Source organism: Balaenoptera musculus, chromosome 11 (assembly GCF_009873245.2).
Source record: "Balaenoptera musculus isolate JJ_BM4_2016_0621 chromosome 11, mBalMus1.pri.v3, whole genome shotgun sequence".
NCBI lineage: Eukaryota > Metazoa > Chordata > Mammalia > Artiodactyla > Balaenopteridae > Balaenoptera > Balaenoptera musculus.
Window position 1 is genome coordinate 71,094,960 of NC_045795.1, and position 16,176 is coordinate 71,111,135.

The 16,176-nt window shown below is 41.7% G+C and overlaps 1 protein-coding gene across 4 annotated transcripts in view; it reads right to left on the reverse strand.

The window, feature by feature from the left end:
* The window catches only part of ERC2 (ELKS/RAB6-interacting/CAST family member 2), a 962,898-nt gene that overhangs the window by 677,877 nt on the left and 268,845 nt on the right, over window positions 1-16,176 (reverse strand). For all 4 annotated transcript variants that reach the window (XM_036870128.1, XM_036870127.1, XM_036870130.1 and 1 more), the window contains exon 4: window positions 8-82. In XM_036870128.1, the coding sequence (XP_036726023.1) occupies window positions 8-82 (75 nt within the window). The remainder of the gene's footprint in view (window positions 1-7; window positions 83-16,176) is intronic.

The window sequence follows — 16,176 nt, forward strand, 5'->3', positions numbered from 1 at the left end:
CTCCTACCTTCATTTCAATGACAGTCTGGAGAGCCTTCGTCTTGGCTGGCTCTGGCTGAAGTTGGCTTCTTCGGTGTAATTCCTGGGGAGGAACACGATAGAAATAAGCCTGACGGTTCATCCTTCCGTTATACCATGACCTTTACACAGGTACCACTCAGCCCACCAGGTCCCGGCTCGCTGTGTACAGACATAAACAAGCCACAGGTGCCTCTTCCCCCACCCTCTTTAGCATCCCTCCTGCCTGGAGCCTGTGTTCCGGTGAAAAGCTCCTGGCACATGCGCTATTTCTGAAACTTCCATCAATAATTAATGTCAACTGTGACAAAGCCAGCAAGTAATCATAGTCCAAATACTGTTCAACACTGGGGCTGTTGCCCAGCCATCAAATCATAATTTACTAAATTACATTACTCCGTGCTCCCAATACAAACACAGCAAGGAAACGGAGGAAAGAAAATGACTAACGTAGTTGCAAATCCGCTGCACGGGTGGCATTTTGCTACTGAAGTAGGTTTGAAATGAGCAATTTAAAACATTTTCAGTACAACTGTGTCACTTTTTGGAGTAAATTGGTCTGATGAAACCCTATGAATCTCTTGCTTCCTAATTTACAGTTTCAGCCCTTGTTCAAAATCACATCTGTGTGTGATATGCTTATGCATTCATGATGCCAAGAAATTAAAACTGGCATTAATATCAACAGTGTTAGAGGGGAGAAAAAATGGTTAAATCCAGATGTAGACCCAGTAACTTCTTTAGGTAAAAAGCAAAAAACATTACAATTTTAAGCTTCAAGGCTTACTTTTTACATGCCTCTTCTCAAAAAAAAAAAAAAAAAAAGTCTGTCAAAACTTTGAAAGATTGCTTTGGCAGAAGAGAAGAGAGAAAGTTTGTTCAGTTCATGCTTTGATTTCCTTAATGATAATTATCAACAGTTTTATGAAAGTAGGCCATGACAGGAATAAACAAAAATGCTCATGCATGTCCACACTGCTGATACAATTACTCACCTATGGAGCAATTCCATTAAGACTTATTTGACTTATAAGTCACCTATGGATAATTCCATAAGATTTATTTGCTTCCTGAAAAGTCATTTAAAGTCAACATGGAGTAGTTTTAGGTCTTTCTATTCCATTGGACCGCAAGCATTTAAAAAAAGATAAGAAAAACCTTGGGTGTTAAAGAACAGGACCAACATAATTTCTGGCTTTATCTAAGTAAGGACATTAAAATTAACCCTACGTCCACCACTACCATCTACTATCATCACCATTTCATTAAGATAGAACATATTTATGCAAAAATTGTCAGAAGAACAGAATTGCACAAAAAAAGATAGTCCTTCCCTGGATTCCAGGATAAGAAAACAGGCAACCTTTCACCCATATCCTATTACATTGTTCTTATTTTCCAGCAGTCCAAGAAGACTTGGTCATGGACCATGGTGCATAAGTCTAGGGATCAGTACTGGGGAATTACTGCTACAGCTCTGGACTGTAGCATATTTTCTTCTCAAAGTCATCACTGGCACACAGAACTACTTCTCAGACTTCAATTTGAGCAGAACTAGAATTAGTGCTTCCTCATCGTTCAAAATCAACATCAGTTAGGACATTTTTGCTGCTAACGTATTTCTGGAAGGGATGAGGTCAAGTATTACTGACTCCAGTTCCAGCACACCACTGGGCACCTCACATAAGGACTTCAGGCTAAAAAACAGAGCTACTTAGCCCTCAACATTACTTCCAAGATTGTTGGAGTTCACTAGACCAATAAAATCTTATAGATGACAAAACAGAAAGTAAGTCACTTGTCAGAGTTGTTCCACAGTAAGTGGTAGGAGTAACACATTTCATAGGTCACCAATTCTGATACCATGTCGCATCAAAAACATCTTAATGAAAAAAGCTGAGAATGAAATTCATGATAATTTCATACCATAGCCAGTCAAGTTCCAGAATAAAAATCATAAGATAATTTGAGGAGAGAGGTTAAGATTGTATAAAACAAAAATAATCATGAAGCAACTAAGCAACACAACAAAAATAAAAACCATAGGGTAAAGACATGTGCCGTTATAATTTCTGCCAAGCATGAAAAGATTTTTAAGGGCAAACATGCAATAACAAAGCTAAACTTGTAGCAATAGTTTTGCAAAAATGAAAACAGAGTTCTCATTGCTATAATTATACGAGTTCTATTATAATATAAACCAGCTCAAAATCCAGATTGGGCCCTCACCCTCTCTGTCACTCCTTAAAAAATAAAATCTCCAATTACCCAAGAAGTGCAATATTCCTACCCTAACTACATTATATTTCAATCAATTCTGGCTTCACAGTTTCTGAGGATCACCTTAATTCTTAATGTGTCAGGTAAGTGAAGATTATAAGCCACCTGCAGACTTTATGGATTGTCTGAAAGTCCCATCTCAGACACTTTATCCATCTCTGAGATTCAGGATCTTTAAAATGCACACTCTGACTGTGGCAGAGAGGACCAGTTGCCCAAAAAAGATTTGTGTGCCTCTTCATCAGTGTAGAGCTATTGCTAGGAAGTACCACCACCACCACCCTTGTATCCAGGTGAGACCATGTGACCTATTTCTGGCCAGTGGAATGTGGGTAAAAATGAAGAACTCAAGTCCATAAAAACCTCCTCCCCTGTCCTCAACTCTCCCTCTTTTCCTGTCTGACTAGAAGTAAAGGACTCCAAGACCCAAGAAGATGGCAGAACCCCGAGATAAAAGGAACCTGGGTTCCTGAAATGCCATGTGAAAAGTCTGCTGAACACCCACATTGGATGGTGGTACACAGGAAAAATAAACTTCTATTAAGTTAGTCTCTGCGCTTTCAGGCTTTATCTGTAGAGATCCCAGGGCTCTCTGCTTTAACTACTGCAATGGCTGGAAGGAAAAATAATACGTATCTAGTCCTGTATAGTTTGTTGCTTTTGAATTACAAAAGTGATGTTAACGTGTGAGTGATTGTCAAATTCTTCTAAACTGAGAGTAAGATGAGTTGGTTGCTGGTGCTCCAACTATCCTTAACCATCTGAAAGATGCACCCATTAGGCACTAATCTTAAATAAGTAAAGAATTTCCCCAGGAGCTTGTGATGTAGGGATGAGAGAGGACAAGATTTAACTTACTCTAGAAGTTTTTAAATGACAGTATTAAACCATCAAGTGCAATTAATGAGAATCTGAAGTCTAGTGAGTTAATCTGGATGGACACTAGCATACAAGATGAGCTTGACAGAATAATGTTTGCACATACCATATACTTTCTCCAGTAGACAAAAAAAAAAAAAAAAAATTCAAAACTCAACTTTCTCTCTAAAGGTAATTTACTATTTTTATCTGGCCTTTCCACCTTACCGTTCTGGTAATCTACTGCTATGTAACAAATCACCCCAAATTTAGTGGTGTCCAACCACCACCATTTTATTATGCTCATGAATTCTGGGTCAGGAATTCATAAAGGATAGAGTAAGGAAGGCTTGTTTCTAAAGCATGGTGTCAGAGGGCTGGAACAGCTGGGGCTGGTGGATCCACTTCCAAGATGGCTTCTCCACCCATATGTCTGGTGCCTTGGCTGAAAAATAACTTGAAGTCTAGGTTTAGCTGGAATTCTCAATCTGAGCAACTATATATGGCCTCTCCATGTGACTTGGGATTCCTCACAGCATGGCAGCCTCAGGGTACTCCCACCTCCTACATTGAGGTGTAAAGATTCCAAGAGCAAGTGTTCCAGCAAATAAGCCAGAGACTGCATGGCCTTTTATTACATAACCTCAGAAGTCCCATAGCATCACTTCTGCAATGCTATGTTGATTAAAGCAGTCACAAGCCTGCTCAAATTTCAAGGAAAAGTGCCAAAGATCCTGAAGCTATATTTTTAAATTGTCTCTTTTAAGGAACAAAACCAATTGGAGAAACCAACAGGAAAGAAACACTATAATCTCAGCATCAACTCAGATCAGTCTTAAGATACAGCAGAGTTTCATATATTCAAAAAATAATTTAATGCAAGGGATAAAGGTAATACAGCAGTAAACCAGACAAACATCTCAGCCCTCATGTGTTTTTTCATTCCAAATTCCAATTGGAGAGAGGCACAACAATTTAAAAAGGTGACTAAACCAGTTTGTCATAAGTGCTGTAAAGGAAAATAAGTCATGAAGGTGGAGTGGGACATTTGGGAGGTGAGGGATTGATAGCCATTTTAAATAGGGTGATTAGGGAAAGCTTCAGGAAAAGGTGACATCTGAACAAAGATCTAAAGGAAATGAGGGAACCAGTTGTGCAGATATTCCAGGCAGAGGGAATAGTAAATATTTACGTACATGGCTAGAGCTGCATAAGGGATGGGGAAAGTAGTAGGTCGGAGAGGTCCAGGGGTGGGGGATGATGGGAAGATAGGTATACATTTGGAGTCCATTGTAGGGATACTGGTTTTACTCTGAGAAAAATGGGGAGCCACTGGAAGGTTCTGAGGAAAGACAAACCATGATATGGATATGATGCACGTTCATAAAGGATTACTTCAGCTATTGGACTGAAGTATGGTTTTGGATTGAGGAGGGAGGTAAGAGAAGAACCATAGGGCCGAGTAAGAAGAAACTAGAATAACCCCGGCAAGGGATGACAGAACCTTGGACCACGGTGACAGAGTGGAGGCAATGGGGAAGGAATTGAGTTTGGATATGCTTTGAAGGTGAGGTTCACTTGACTTCTTGATAGATTGCCTGGGATTAGAGAAAGAGACAAGTAAAGGATGGCTTCAAGGCTTTTAGCTTGAGCAACAGGAATAATGGAGGTGGAATACCAACATAGGCAAGACGGGGGAGGAGAAGTGGGAGTTATGGGAATCAAGAGTTTGGTTTTGCCTGTGTTAAGTTTGTGATGCTATTAGACATTCAAGTGGAGATGCTGAGTAGGAGGTTTAATAGATGAGTTGGATGTGAGAAGTAAAAGCTACAATTACAAATTTGAAATCGGTGAATAGATAGCACTTAAAGCAATGAACCTAGATAAAACCAACTAGGGACTAAGCATAGAGAGGAGAGGAGAAATCAGAGGACTGAGCCCAGGGGCAATCCAACATTAAGGGGTCTGAGAAGTGAGGAGGAAGCAGCAAAGGAGACTGAGAAGAAATAGCCAGAGAGGTAGGAAGAGAACCAGGAGAGTAGCATCCTGGAAATCAAGTGAAGAAAATCAGCCCAGAATGCAGGAATGACCACCTTATCAATTGCTGCTGAGAAGTTAATAGGATGAGGCCAGAGGAAAGACCACAGGACTTAGCAACATGCAGGGCATTAATAACCTTGACGATCCAGTAGGTGGATAGTGTGAGTGAAAGTGTGACTGGAATGTGCTGTGGGAGAATGGAAGGAAAAAAGACCTTCAGGCTACTATATTTGCTCAGGCTGCTATATTGCACAATGATTTACTGATCATTTCTTTCATCAAAACTCTGTTTTAGATTTGTACACCCATGTTCATAGCAGCATTATCAGAATAGCCAAAAGGTGAAAGCAACTGAAATGTCCATCAACAGATGGATGAATAATCAAATGTGGTGTATACATACAATGTATTACTCAGCTTTAAAAGGAAGGAAATTCTAACACCTGCTACAACATGGATAAAACTCAAGGACATTATGCTTAGTGAAATAAAGCAGTCACAAAAAGACAGATACTGTATGATTGATATGAGGCATCTAGAGTAGTCAAAATCATAGAAACAGAAAGTAGAATGATTATTGCCAGGGGCTGAGAGCAGGGGGAAATGGAGAGTTGTTTAATGGGTACAGAGTTTCGATTTTGCAAAATGAAAAAGTTCTCAAGATTGGTTGCATAACAGTGTGAATATACTTAACACTACTGAACTGTACACTTAAGAATGGTTAAGGTGGTAAATTTTATGTTGTGTGTATTCATCACAATTTTTAAAAAAATTTTAAACCATAAATATATAACAGAAACTGTTTAAGTTCCACAACCTTCACCACTTCCATTCTTCTAGAGAGAAACCATCATCTAAAGTTGGTGTCTTTCTCATGCATGTTCTGTGCTTTTATTACATATGTATGTCCTCATAAATAGTAAAATCTAACAAGAGAGTACATTGTTTTCTCATTTACATAAATGACAGCTGTCCATATTGCACAAAGCTTTTGCATTTTGGTTTTTACCTCAACAATATTTATGTTTTTAGAATTTATGTGTGTAAATAAGTGTTCTCTATTCTTTTTTTTCTATTACAAACAATTTTGTAGCAAACCTCCTAGTACATGAAAAAAAAACCTTTTTTTAGTACCTTTACTCTTAAGTGCCCAATAATTCTGTTTTTTTCTGAAACATTCTGTTTCTTCTGCTTGGAATAATCCTCTACCCTTTTCATCTCTTGTATCTGTAGGGATCAGCAAACTATAGCTCACCATCAATTCTGGTAAATAAAGTTTTTTTGAAACACTACTATATCCATTCACTTACATATTGTCTATGGTTGCTCTCATTTCATTTCATGGCAGAGTTGAGTAGTTATAACAGAGACAATATGGCCTCACAAAGCAAGAAATATTTAGTACCTGGCCTTTTACATAAAGTTTGTCAACCCCTGGTCTAGAATATCTTCAATAATCAATCTAGCCATCTCCTTGTGTGGTAATTTAAAATATGTCCACAAATTTTGTATATTCCCTTTATAAGGTGAAGCCTAAATATCTTCCCCTTGGCTGTGGACTGGACTTAATAAGTCAGTTCTAACAAAGAGAATATAGTAGAAGTAACATGTGTGACTTCTGAGGCTTGGTCGTAAAAGACATTATGGCATCCTTCTTGCTCACGTTCTTGGACCACTTGTTCTGGGAGAAGCCAGCTGCCACATCATGAGGACATTCAAGCTCTAAAGAGAGGCCCATATGACATGAAACTGAGGCCTCCTGCCAACAGTCATGTGAATAAGCCATTGTAGAAGTGGAAGGTCCAGCCTCGGTGAAGCCTTCACATGCCTGTGGCCCTACCCAACAGCTTGACTGCCACCTCTTGAGGTACTGTGGGCCAGAACCACTGAGCTAAATGACTCCCATATTCCAGACCCACAGAATCTATGAGATAATAAGCATTTGCTGTATTAAGACACTGTTTGGGGTAATTTATTTTAAAGCCGTAGATTACAAATACGTCACAGAAGAGCCATTACCTGACCCCCCAGACTAGTCTACATCCTCCTCCACCCTCATTTAGACTTTCATAGCACTGTGTACCTTTCCTTCGTATCATTGGATATGGCTGCAATTAATAGCTTCATGTCTGTATTCACCATTGAGTGGTAAATTCCATGAGCATAGATAGGGACCCTGTATGTCCATTATACTCCCAGTAACTAACATAGTGCCTGCCAAGAGTAAGTGCTCAATTAATATAGACACATTGAATGAAACAGTACAAATGACATTATACTTATAAGCCTGGTGGTTCTAGAATACCTTTGGACCAAAAGGAGTCGGATGTGAAGGATGATAATAGCTAATAGATACTTATACACTGCTATGTGCTAAGCACTCTTCTAAGCACTTTATAAATAGTAACTTGTTTAATCATCACAATAACCTCCTTAGGTAGGTACTATTATTATAACCATTTTTCACGCCAAGAAATGGAAGCATAGAGAAGTTAATAACTTGCCCAGTCTACTGAATTGCACTGCTGGGATTTATGCCAGGAAGTCTGGTTCCAGGGTCTCTGCTTCTAACCACCACGCTTACTGCCCATGTTTCACCACTTGGCTTTGATTTGATATTTAAAGGTAACACCTTTATCTCCACTGGCTTCTTTCATTGCAGCCACCTCCGTAATTTTCCTTTGATTCAGTCTTCCATTTCTCAATCTTTTCTTGAGTACTTGAAAATATACAGAAACTTACTCTCAATAACAGTTGTCTGGTACTGATATCCATATTAGATATTAAAACAATTGGCAAACATGGTTAGGCACACAGAAGTGGATAAAAAACAGTTGCTTTCAAATATTAACATCATTCTCAATGTTTGACAGATCAAGTACTAAAAAATAACTATGTAAAAGATTTAAGTGATATAATTAGTAAGACTGAATTAATAGACAATTCTATTTTGGATCCTATAGATTTCCATTTCAAGATTCCATGGAATATTTAAACAGATTTATCACATACCAGACCACCAAGAAAAAGCTCAAATGGATTCCAAAAGGCAGAAGTGATATAGGACACATTCTTTGCCCACATAATAAAACAATAACAAAAGTTAAAAATGAAACCTCACTATTTGGCAAGCTCTTAAAAGTTTTAAAATTCATCCACTACAGTTAAACGGATCCTGTCCACTCCATCTACTAGGTGTGTGACCTTAGGCAAGTTCCTGAATGTTTTCTGATCCTCAGGATGGTGAAGTTGAGTTGAGGTAAGCATGTGTAGTGCTTGGCTGGGCTGGCACTCAGCACACTCTCAATCACTGAAACTCATCCTTATTTTTCTTGTTGCCCCTGAATGGTTATTAGTATTCCTGAAAGTATATTAGAGAACGCAGCCTGGCAGAATGCCTTCCCTGCCACTTGTTCTGTGATCTGATACTGGCTATCGTCGCCACTGGGTCTGTCTGAATAATTCAAGAAATACTGAAGGACCACTATGTGCCAGGTAAAACACAGAATACACCTGCCTTACCCTCCAGTGCAAGCATTCTCAACGGAAGTGATATCATGCCTAGAGGTTTCGGGAGATGGTGAGTTGCACAGTGCTGTTGGAGTGGAGAGAGTGATGAAGAAGGTGCTGGGAGATGAGGCCCAAGAGGTCAGGGCTAGGAAGAGGACAGGCTGTGTAAGGCCATTTAGGTCCTCATGAAGATCTTGGTCTTATACAGAAGACTTCAAATTCCAGAGATATGGGAAAGCAGTTTCCATGGAAATATGTAGAAATGATATAAGCTTACTGTTTTTTTAATTGGGGTAGAGTTATTTTACAATGTTGTATTAGTTTCTACTGTACAGCGAAGTAAACTTACTGTTAAATTATTTCAGTCTTCACAAAAAATGGATATTTGGGAACATAAGACCATACCATCTGAATCTCTGCACATACACAATTCCCTTAATTTGTTTTGATATATAACTGATTTTTTGTGAAATCTGCATTAAAGATTGTTTGACAGATTTATCTTGTTCCTTTGGACACTATGATCCTGGGAACAATAGAAATTAATAGAATGAGATGCCAGCTTTCAAATATTTGCCCAGTGGTGTTAGCGATGTCCAAAGTTTTTTGGGATAAAGTTTGTCCCAAATAAACTAAATAATAAAGTTTAGTTATTTAATTCAATAATTACTAAGGACCTAATACATGATAAACAATATGGAGATATCAAAGATAAACGTAACAGGGAGGGGCAAGATAGGGGTAGGGGGTTAAGAAGTACAAACTACAAAGAATAAAATAAAGAAGCTACAAGGATATATTGTGCAGCACAGGGAGTATAGCCAATTTTTATAATAACTATAAATGGAGTATGACCTTTAAAAACTGTGAATCACTATGTTGCATACATGCAACTTATATGATATTGTAAATCAACTACACCTCAATAAAATAAAATTTTAAAAATTTTTATTAAAAAAAATAAAAAATAATTTAAAATAAGATAGATGTAACACAGTGACTATGTAACATGTCAGGTCTCAAGGAACTTGACTGTCTAGTGGAAGAGGGAATACATAACTAGATTACCAGACCACAATAATAGCAGCCACCATTTACAGAATGCTTACCATATGCCAAGCTCCATGCCTCCCATCTAGCTCCTGGGTGAATCTGCATAACACCCCTATAGGTAGGAGTTACCACCCCCATGACAAAGCTGCAAACACTCAAACTCAGAGAGTTAAATAATACGCCCAAGATCACAGAACTAGTAAACTTGAGAGTGTGACCAAGGTATCTGACTCTTAAACTCATACCCTTAATTACTAACATAACACTTGGTTTAGATTGCTATTTGTGTTTCCTTCACGCTCTGCAAATGTCTATGGTTTTAACAGCTAACTGAACCTGACTTCTGGTTTGTTTTTCAGTCCCCTGTTAGGCCCTCACCAGTTTTGAACAATATGCTAATGGGAGAGAATGAGAGGTAAGCATCCAGGCCTGATGAGGGAAGGACTATGGAAAGCTTCATGGAAAAGTACAGGTGGGTGGTTAGTCTTTAACTGTTTTTGGACTCCAACAGAAATCTACCAGAGGACTCTTTCTGAGCTGAAATACTTCTCCTTGAACCTTATATACAATGGCCTTTATTTTACTCATTTGGGAACATGAAGAAAACAGGATCCATCTCTCCCATGATGAGAGCTTCTTTGTCCAAAGTCTTTCTTACTAAGCAGTCATTATTCTATCCACTATGTCTTATATGGCACAATGTTGGGTGCTCTCAGCAGCATCCTGGTCATTCACCTCTACCTGTGTACCTGATCTCATCTGATCTTGGAAGTTAAGCAAGATTTGGGCCTGGTTAGCACTTGAATGGGAGAGCGCCTGAGACAAACGGATGCGATAGGTTTTTAGCGTGGAACCAAGAACCACAGAGGATTATTTCCAGGCCTTGAAACCTAGTGAAGTTTGCCCTGCTGGATTTTGAAACTGCCTTGGACCTAGTAGCTCCCTTTTACCTTCCATTTCTCCCTTGTTTAAACTGGAACGTCTGTAACTTATCCTATGCCTGACATATCGTTGTCTATTGGAAGCAGATAAATTGCTTCTTTAGTTTCATAGGTCCACTGATGGAGAGGAATTGTGCCTCAGGAGTTGTACATAATAGATTATACCAAGAGCCTCATTCGTACGTAATTTTAGACGATTTAGATGATAGGAGTTTTGAACTGATGAGATTTGGGGGCTCTGAGTTGATGTTGTAATGGGATGAGACCTTTGAGACTCTGGGATGGGGCAAATGTATTTTTTATTTGGGAGGGACGTGAATCTGTAGGGGGCAGAGGGCAAACTACAGTCAGCAGAATAACACCCACTAACAAAGATGTCCACTCATTTCCAAAACCTGTGAATACATTATATTACATGGTAGAAGGGGCTTTCCAGATGTAATTAAGGTTACAGATATTAAGATAGGAAGATTATCCTGGATAATCTGGGTGGGCCCAATCTAATCACATGAGCCCTTTCAAAGCTCAGAACTTACTCTGACTGAGGCAGAAGACAGAAGTAGCAGATGGGGAAGCCAGAGAGACAGCTAAGCATGAGAAAGTTTCGATGTGCCACTGTTGGTTCTGAGATATAGGGGCCATGTGAAAGGACCAGAAGGGGCCTCCAAGGAATGAGGATGGTCCCCAGTTAATAGCCAACAAGGAAATGGGGACCTTGGTTCTACAAACACAAGGAACTAGATTTGACCAACAACCTAAACAAGCTTGGAAGCAGATTGATCTCAAGAACCTTTAGAAAGGAGCACACTTTGGTTTTGGTCTCATGAGAGTCAAAGCAAAAAATCCAATTGAGCCATGATGTACCAGAACTGCTGATCTATGAGCTAATAAATTTGTGTTGTGCTAAATGTGTGCTAATTTATTATGGCAGCAATAGAAACTAATATAGTGTGGTTAATCTTTTACTAACCTTTGGAATCCCCTATTAGACAGTTCTTTCCACACTGAGGTGGCATACATGGCTCTGAAGCTTCTATATACAGACGTTTGTTCTACTCTTTCAAGGAGAAAAGAACAAATCAGGTTCCTTCCATGATGACAGGTTCTTATCCCATGATGACAGCTTCCCAGTCCAAAGTCTTTCTTACTAAAGAGTCCTATTCTACCCACTGTTTCTTATATGACACAGTGTCAGGTGATCTCAGCAGTACCCAGGTCATTTACCTTAGTCCATTTCTGTATCTTCGGTCAGATTCCTAAGAGGTATAGTCTGAGACAGGGACTTTTATGTAAGTGATTTCTTAAGGGAGAGTTCATAGGGGAACCCATAAGAGAGGGAGGAAACCCATATGAAGTAGAGAAGAAAGTTGAGCAAGGATTTTGTTGTACAGGAAGTCTAGCCTGATCCAGGCCAAGATGGTAGAGGAGGAAAACCCTGAACTCACCTCTTCCCATGAACACACCAAAATTACAACTACTTACAGAGCAAGTGTCTATGAGAACCACCTGAAGACTAGAAGAAAAGATGTTCCACAACTAAGTATATATATAAAGAGGGAAGCACAATGAAACAAGTAGGAGGGGCAGAGACACGGTTAGTCAGGACCCACAACCCCAGGGAGGCAACCACAAATGGGAAAAATATCACAGTGCTAGAGGACCTCCCGAAGGAACAAGGTGTCCAAACCCCACACTGGGCTCCTACACTGGGAAGACAAACCCTCAGAATGTCTGCCTTTGTAAACCAGTGGGGCTTATGTTTGGGAGAGATGGAGGGTTATGGAAAACAGACTCAGCTCTCAGAGGGCATGAGCAAAATCTCACACACTCCAAGTCCCAGCACAGAAGCAGTAGTCTGGAATCCTCCCTCTAGCCTATTAGCATTGGGGTCTTACCCAGCCACCAGTAAGCTGGCACCAGCTCTATGACCCACAGGCTGTGCACCTAGACACACCAGGACCTGGCCTTGCCCAGTAGAGGGCCAGCATCAGCACCAGGCCCCCCAGGTTTCACACCCAACCACATGGGGGCCCACTCCACCCACCAGAAGTCTGGCACCAACACCAGGCTCCAAAGGCCATGCAACCAATGGCACAGAAAGCCTACCCTGCCCACTGGCGGACCCACAGCCACCACATGAGGCACGGCCTTGTAGCCAACCGAGCCAGGGGCCCACCCCATCTACCAGCATGATGAGTAAGTTGGCTCTGCCAAAACAGAAAGGTACATGCAGGCCACAAAGGGGGCACCCTACAGCATAGAGCTCTGATGACCAGAGAGGAGCATGCTGCTGGACCTCATAGGATGTCTTCTACATTTCTGCTACATTTCCCCAAGATCGAGAAATGTAACAAACTTACCTCAGACATAGAAATAAACACAGAGAATTAGACAAATTGAGGAGACAATGAAATATGTTCCAAATGAAGGATCAAGACAAAGCCAGAAAAAATAAACTAAAAAAGTGGAGATATGCAATCTATCCAATAAAGAGTTCAAGGTAATTCTTTAAAAGGGGTAGAATAATGGATGAACACAGTGAGAATTTCAATAGAGTTTAAAGATATAAAGAAGAACCAAACAGAGCTGACAAATACAATAAATGAAATTTTAAAATATACTAGACCAGGGCTTCCCTGGTGGTGCAGTGGTTAACAATCCGCCTGCCAATGCAGGGCACACGGATTCAAGCCCTGGTCCGGGAAGATCCCACATGAAGCGGAGCAACTAAGCCCATGCGCCACAACTACTGAGCCCACGTGCCACAACTACTGAAGCCGGTGTGCCTAAAGCCCATGCTCCACAACAAGTGAAGCCACCGCAATGAAAAGCCTGCGCACTACAACGAAGAGTAGCCCCCACCCGCCTCAACCAGAGAAAAGCCCACGCACAGCAACAAAGACCCAATGCAGCCAAAAATAAAATAAATAAAAATAAAATAAAATAAAATATACTAGATGAAATCAACAGTAGATTAAATGATACAGAGGAATGGATCAGCAATCTGCAAGACAAAGTAGTGGAAATCACCCAACTGAACAGAAAAAAGAAATCAAAGAAATGAGGATAATTTGAGACAATATCAAGCATACTAACATTAGCCTTGTAGGAGTCCCAGAAGGAGAAGAGTTAAGAGGAAGGGGCAGAGAAATTATTTGAAGAAATAATAGCTGAAAGCTTCCCCAACCTGGGAAAGGAAACACATCCAAGTCCAGGAAGCAGAGACAGTCCCAAACAAGGTGAGCCCAAAGAGGGCCACATCAAGACATATCGTATTTAAAATGGCAAAAATTAAAGTGAGAATCTTAAAAGCAGCAAGAGAAAAGGAATTAGTTATGTACAAGGGAACTCCCATAAGACTATCACCTGATGTTTCAACAGAAGCTTTGCAGATCAGAAGGGAGTGGCACACTATATCCAAAGTGATGAAAGGAAAAACCCTACAACCAAGAATACACTACTTGGCAAGGTTATCATTCAGATTTGTAGAAGAGATAAAAGGTTTTACAGATAAGCAAAACCTAAGAGTTTAGCACCACTAAACCAACTTTACAAGAAATGTTGGGAGTAGGGGCAAGATGGCGGAAGAGTAAGATGCGGAGATCACCTTCCTTCCCACAGATACAGTAGAAATACATCTACACGTGGAACTGCTCCTACAGAACACCCACTGAACGCTGGCAGAAGACGTCAGACCTCCCAAAAGGCAAGAAAATCCCCATATACTTGGGTAGGGTAAAATAAAAAAGAAATAACAGAGACAAAAGAATAGGGACGGGACCTGCGCCAGTGGGAGGGAGCCGTGAAGGAGGAAAGGTTTCCAGGCACTAGGAAGCCCCTTTGCGGGCAGAGACTGCGGGTGGCAGAGGGGGGAAGCTTCGGAGCCACGGAGGAGAGCGCAGCCACAGGGGTGCGGAGGGCAAAGCGGAGAGACTCCCACACAGAGGCTCGGCGCCAACCAGCACTCACCAGCCCGAGAGGCTTGTCTGCTCACCCGCCGGGGCGGGCGGGGGCTGGGAGCTGAGGCTCGGGCTTTGGTGCTAGCCGGGAGGGAGTCCGGGAAAAAGTCTGCAGCTGCCGAAGAGGCAAGAGACTTTTTCTTGCCTCTTTGTTTCGCGGCGCGCAAGGAGAGGGGATTCAGAGCGCTGCCTAAACGAAATCCAGAGACGGGTGCGAGCCGCGGCTATCAGCGCGGATCCCACAGCAACAGGGGCGCAGAGGGAAAAACGGAGAGATTCCCGCACAGAGGCTCAGCGCCGAGCAGCGCTCACCAGCCCGAGAGGCTTGTCTGCTCAACCGCCGGGGCGGGCGGGGCTGGGAGCTGAGGCTCGGGCTTCGGTCAGATCGCAGGGAGAGGACTGGGGTTGGCGGCGTGAACACAGCCTGAAGGGGTTGGCGTGCCGCGGCGAGCCGGGAGGGAGCCGGAGAGGAGGTCTGCAGCCGGGAGGGAGCCGGAGAGGAGGTCTGCAGCCGCCGAAGAGGCAAGAGACTTTTTCTTGCCTCTTTGATTCGCGGCGCGCAAGGAGAGGGGATTCAGAGCGCCGCCTAGACGAACTCCAGAGGCGGGCGCGAGCCGCGGCTAACAGCGCGGACCCCAGAGACGGGCGCGAGCCGTGGCCATCAGCGCGGACCCCAGAGACTGGTAGGAGACGCTAAGGCTGCTGCTGCCGCCACCAAGAAGCCTGTGTGCGAGCACAGGTCACTCTCCACACCGCCCCTCCCCGGAGCCGGTGCAGCTCGCCACTGCCAGGCTCCCGTGATCCAGGGACAACTTCCCCGGGAGAACACACGGCGCGCCTCAGGCTGCTGCAACGTCACGACGCCTCTGACGCCGCAGGCTCGCCCCGCCTCCTCCGTACCGCTCCCTCCCCCGGCCTGAGTGAGCCAGAGCCCCCGAAGCAGCTGCTCCTTTAACCCCGTTCTGTCTGGGCGGGGAACGGACGCCCTCAGGTGACGTACATGCAGAGGCGGGTCCAAATCCAAAGCTGAAGCTGGGAGCTGTACGAACAAAGAAGAGAAAGGGAAATCTCTCCCAGCAGCCTCAGAAGCAGCGGATTAAAGCTCCACAAACAACTTGATGTGCCTGCATCTGTTGAATACCTGAATAGCCAACGAATCATCCCAAATTCAAAAGGTGGACTTCAGGAGCAGGATATATTAATTTCCCCTTTTCCTTTTTTTTGTGAGTGTATATGTGTATGCTTCTGGGTGAGATTTTGTCTGTATAGCTTTGCTGTCACCATTAGTCCTAGGGTTAGGTCCATCCATTTTTTTTTTTTTTTACTTAAAAAAATTTTTTTTTCCTAATATATGTTTTCTTAATAATTTTTTCCATATTTTCTATTTTTAGAAATTAAAAAATTTTTAATAAGTTTTTTCATATTTTTCATTTTAAAAAATTAAAATTTTTTTTTCTTAATAAATTTTTTTCTTAAAAATTTTTTTCTTATTTTTTACTATAAAAAATTAATAAATC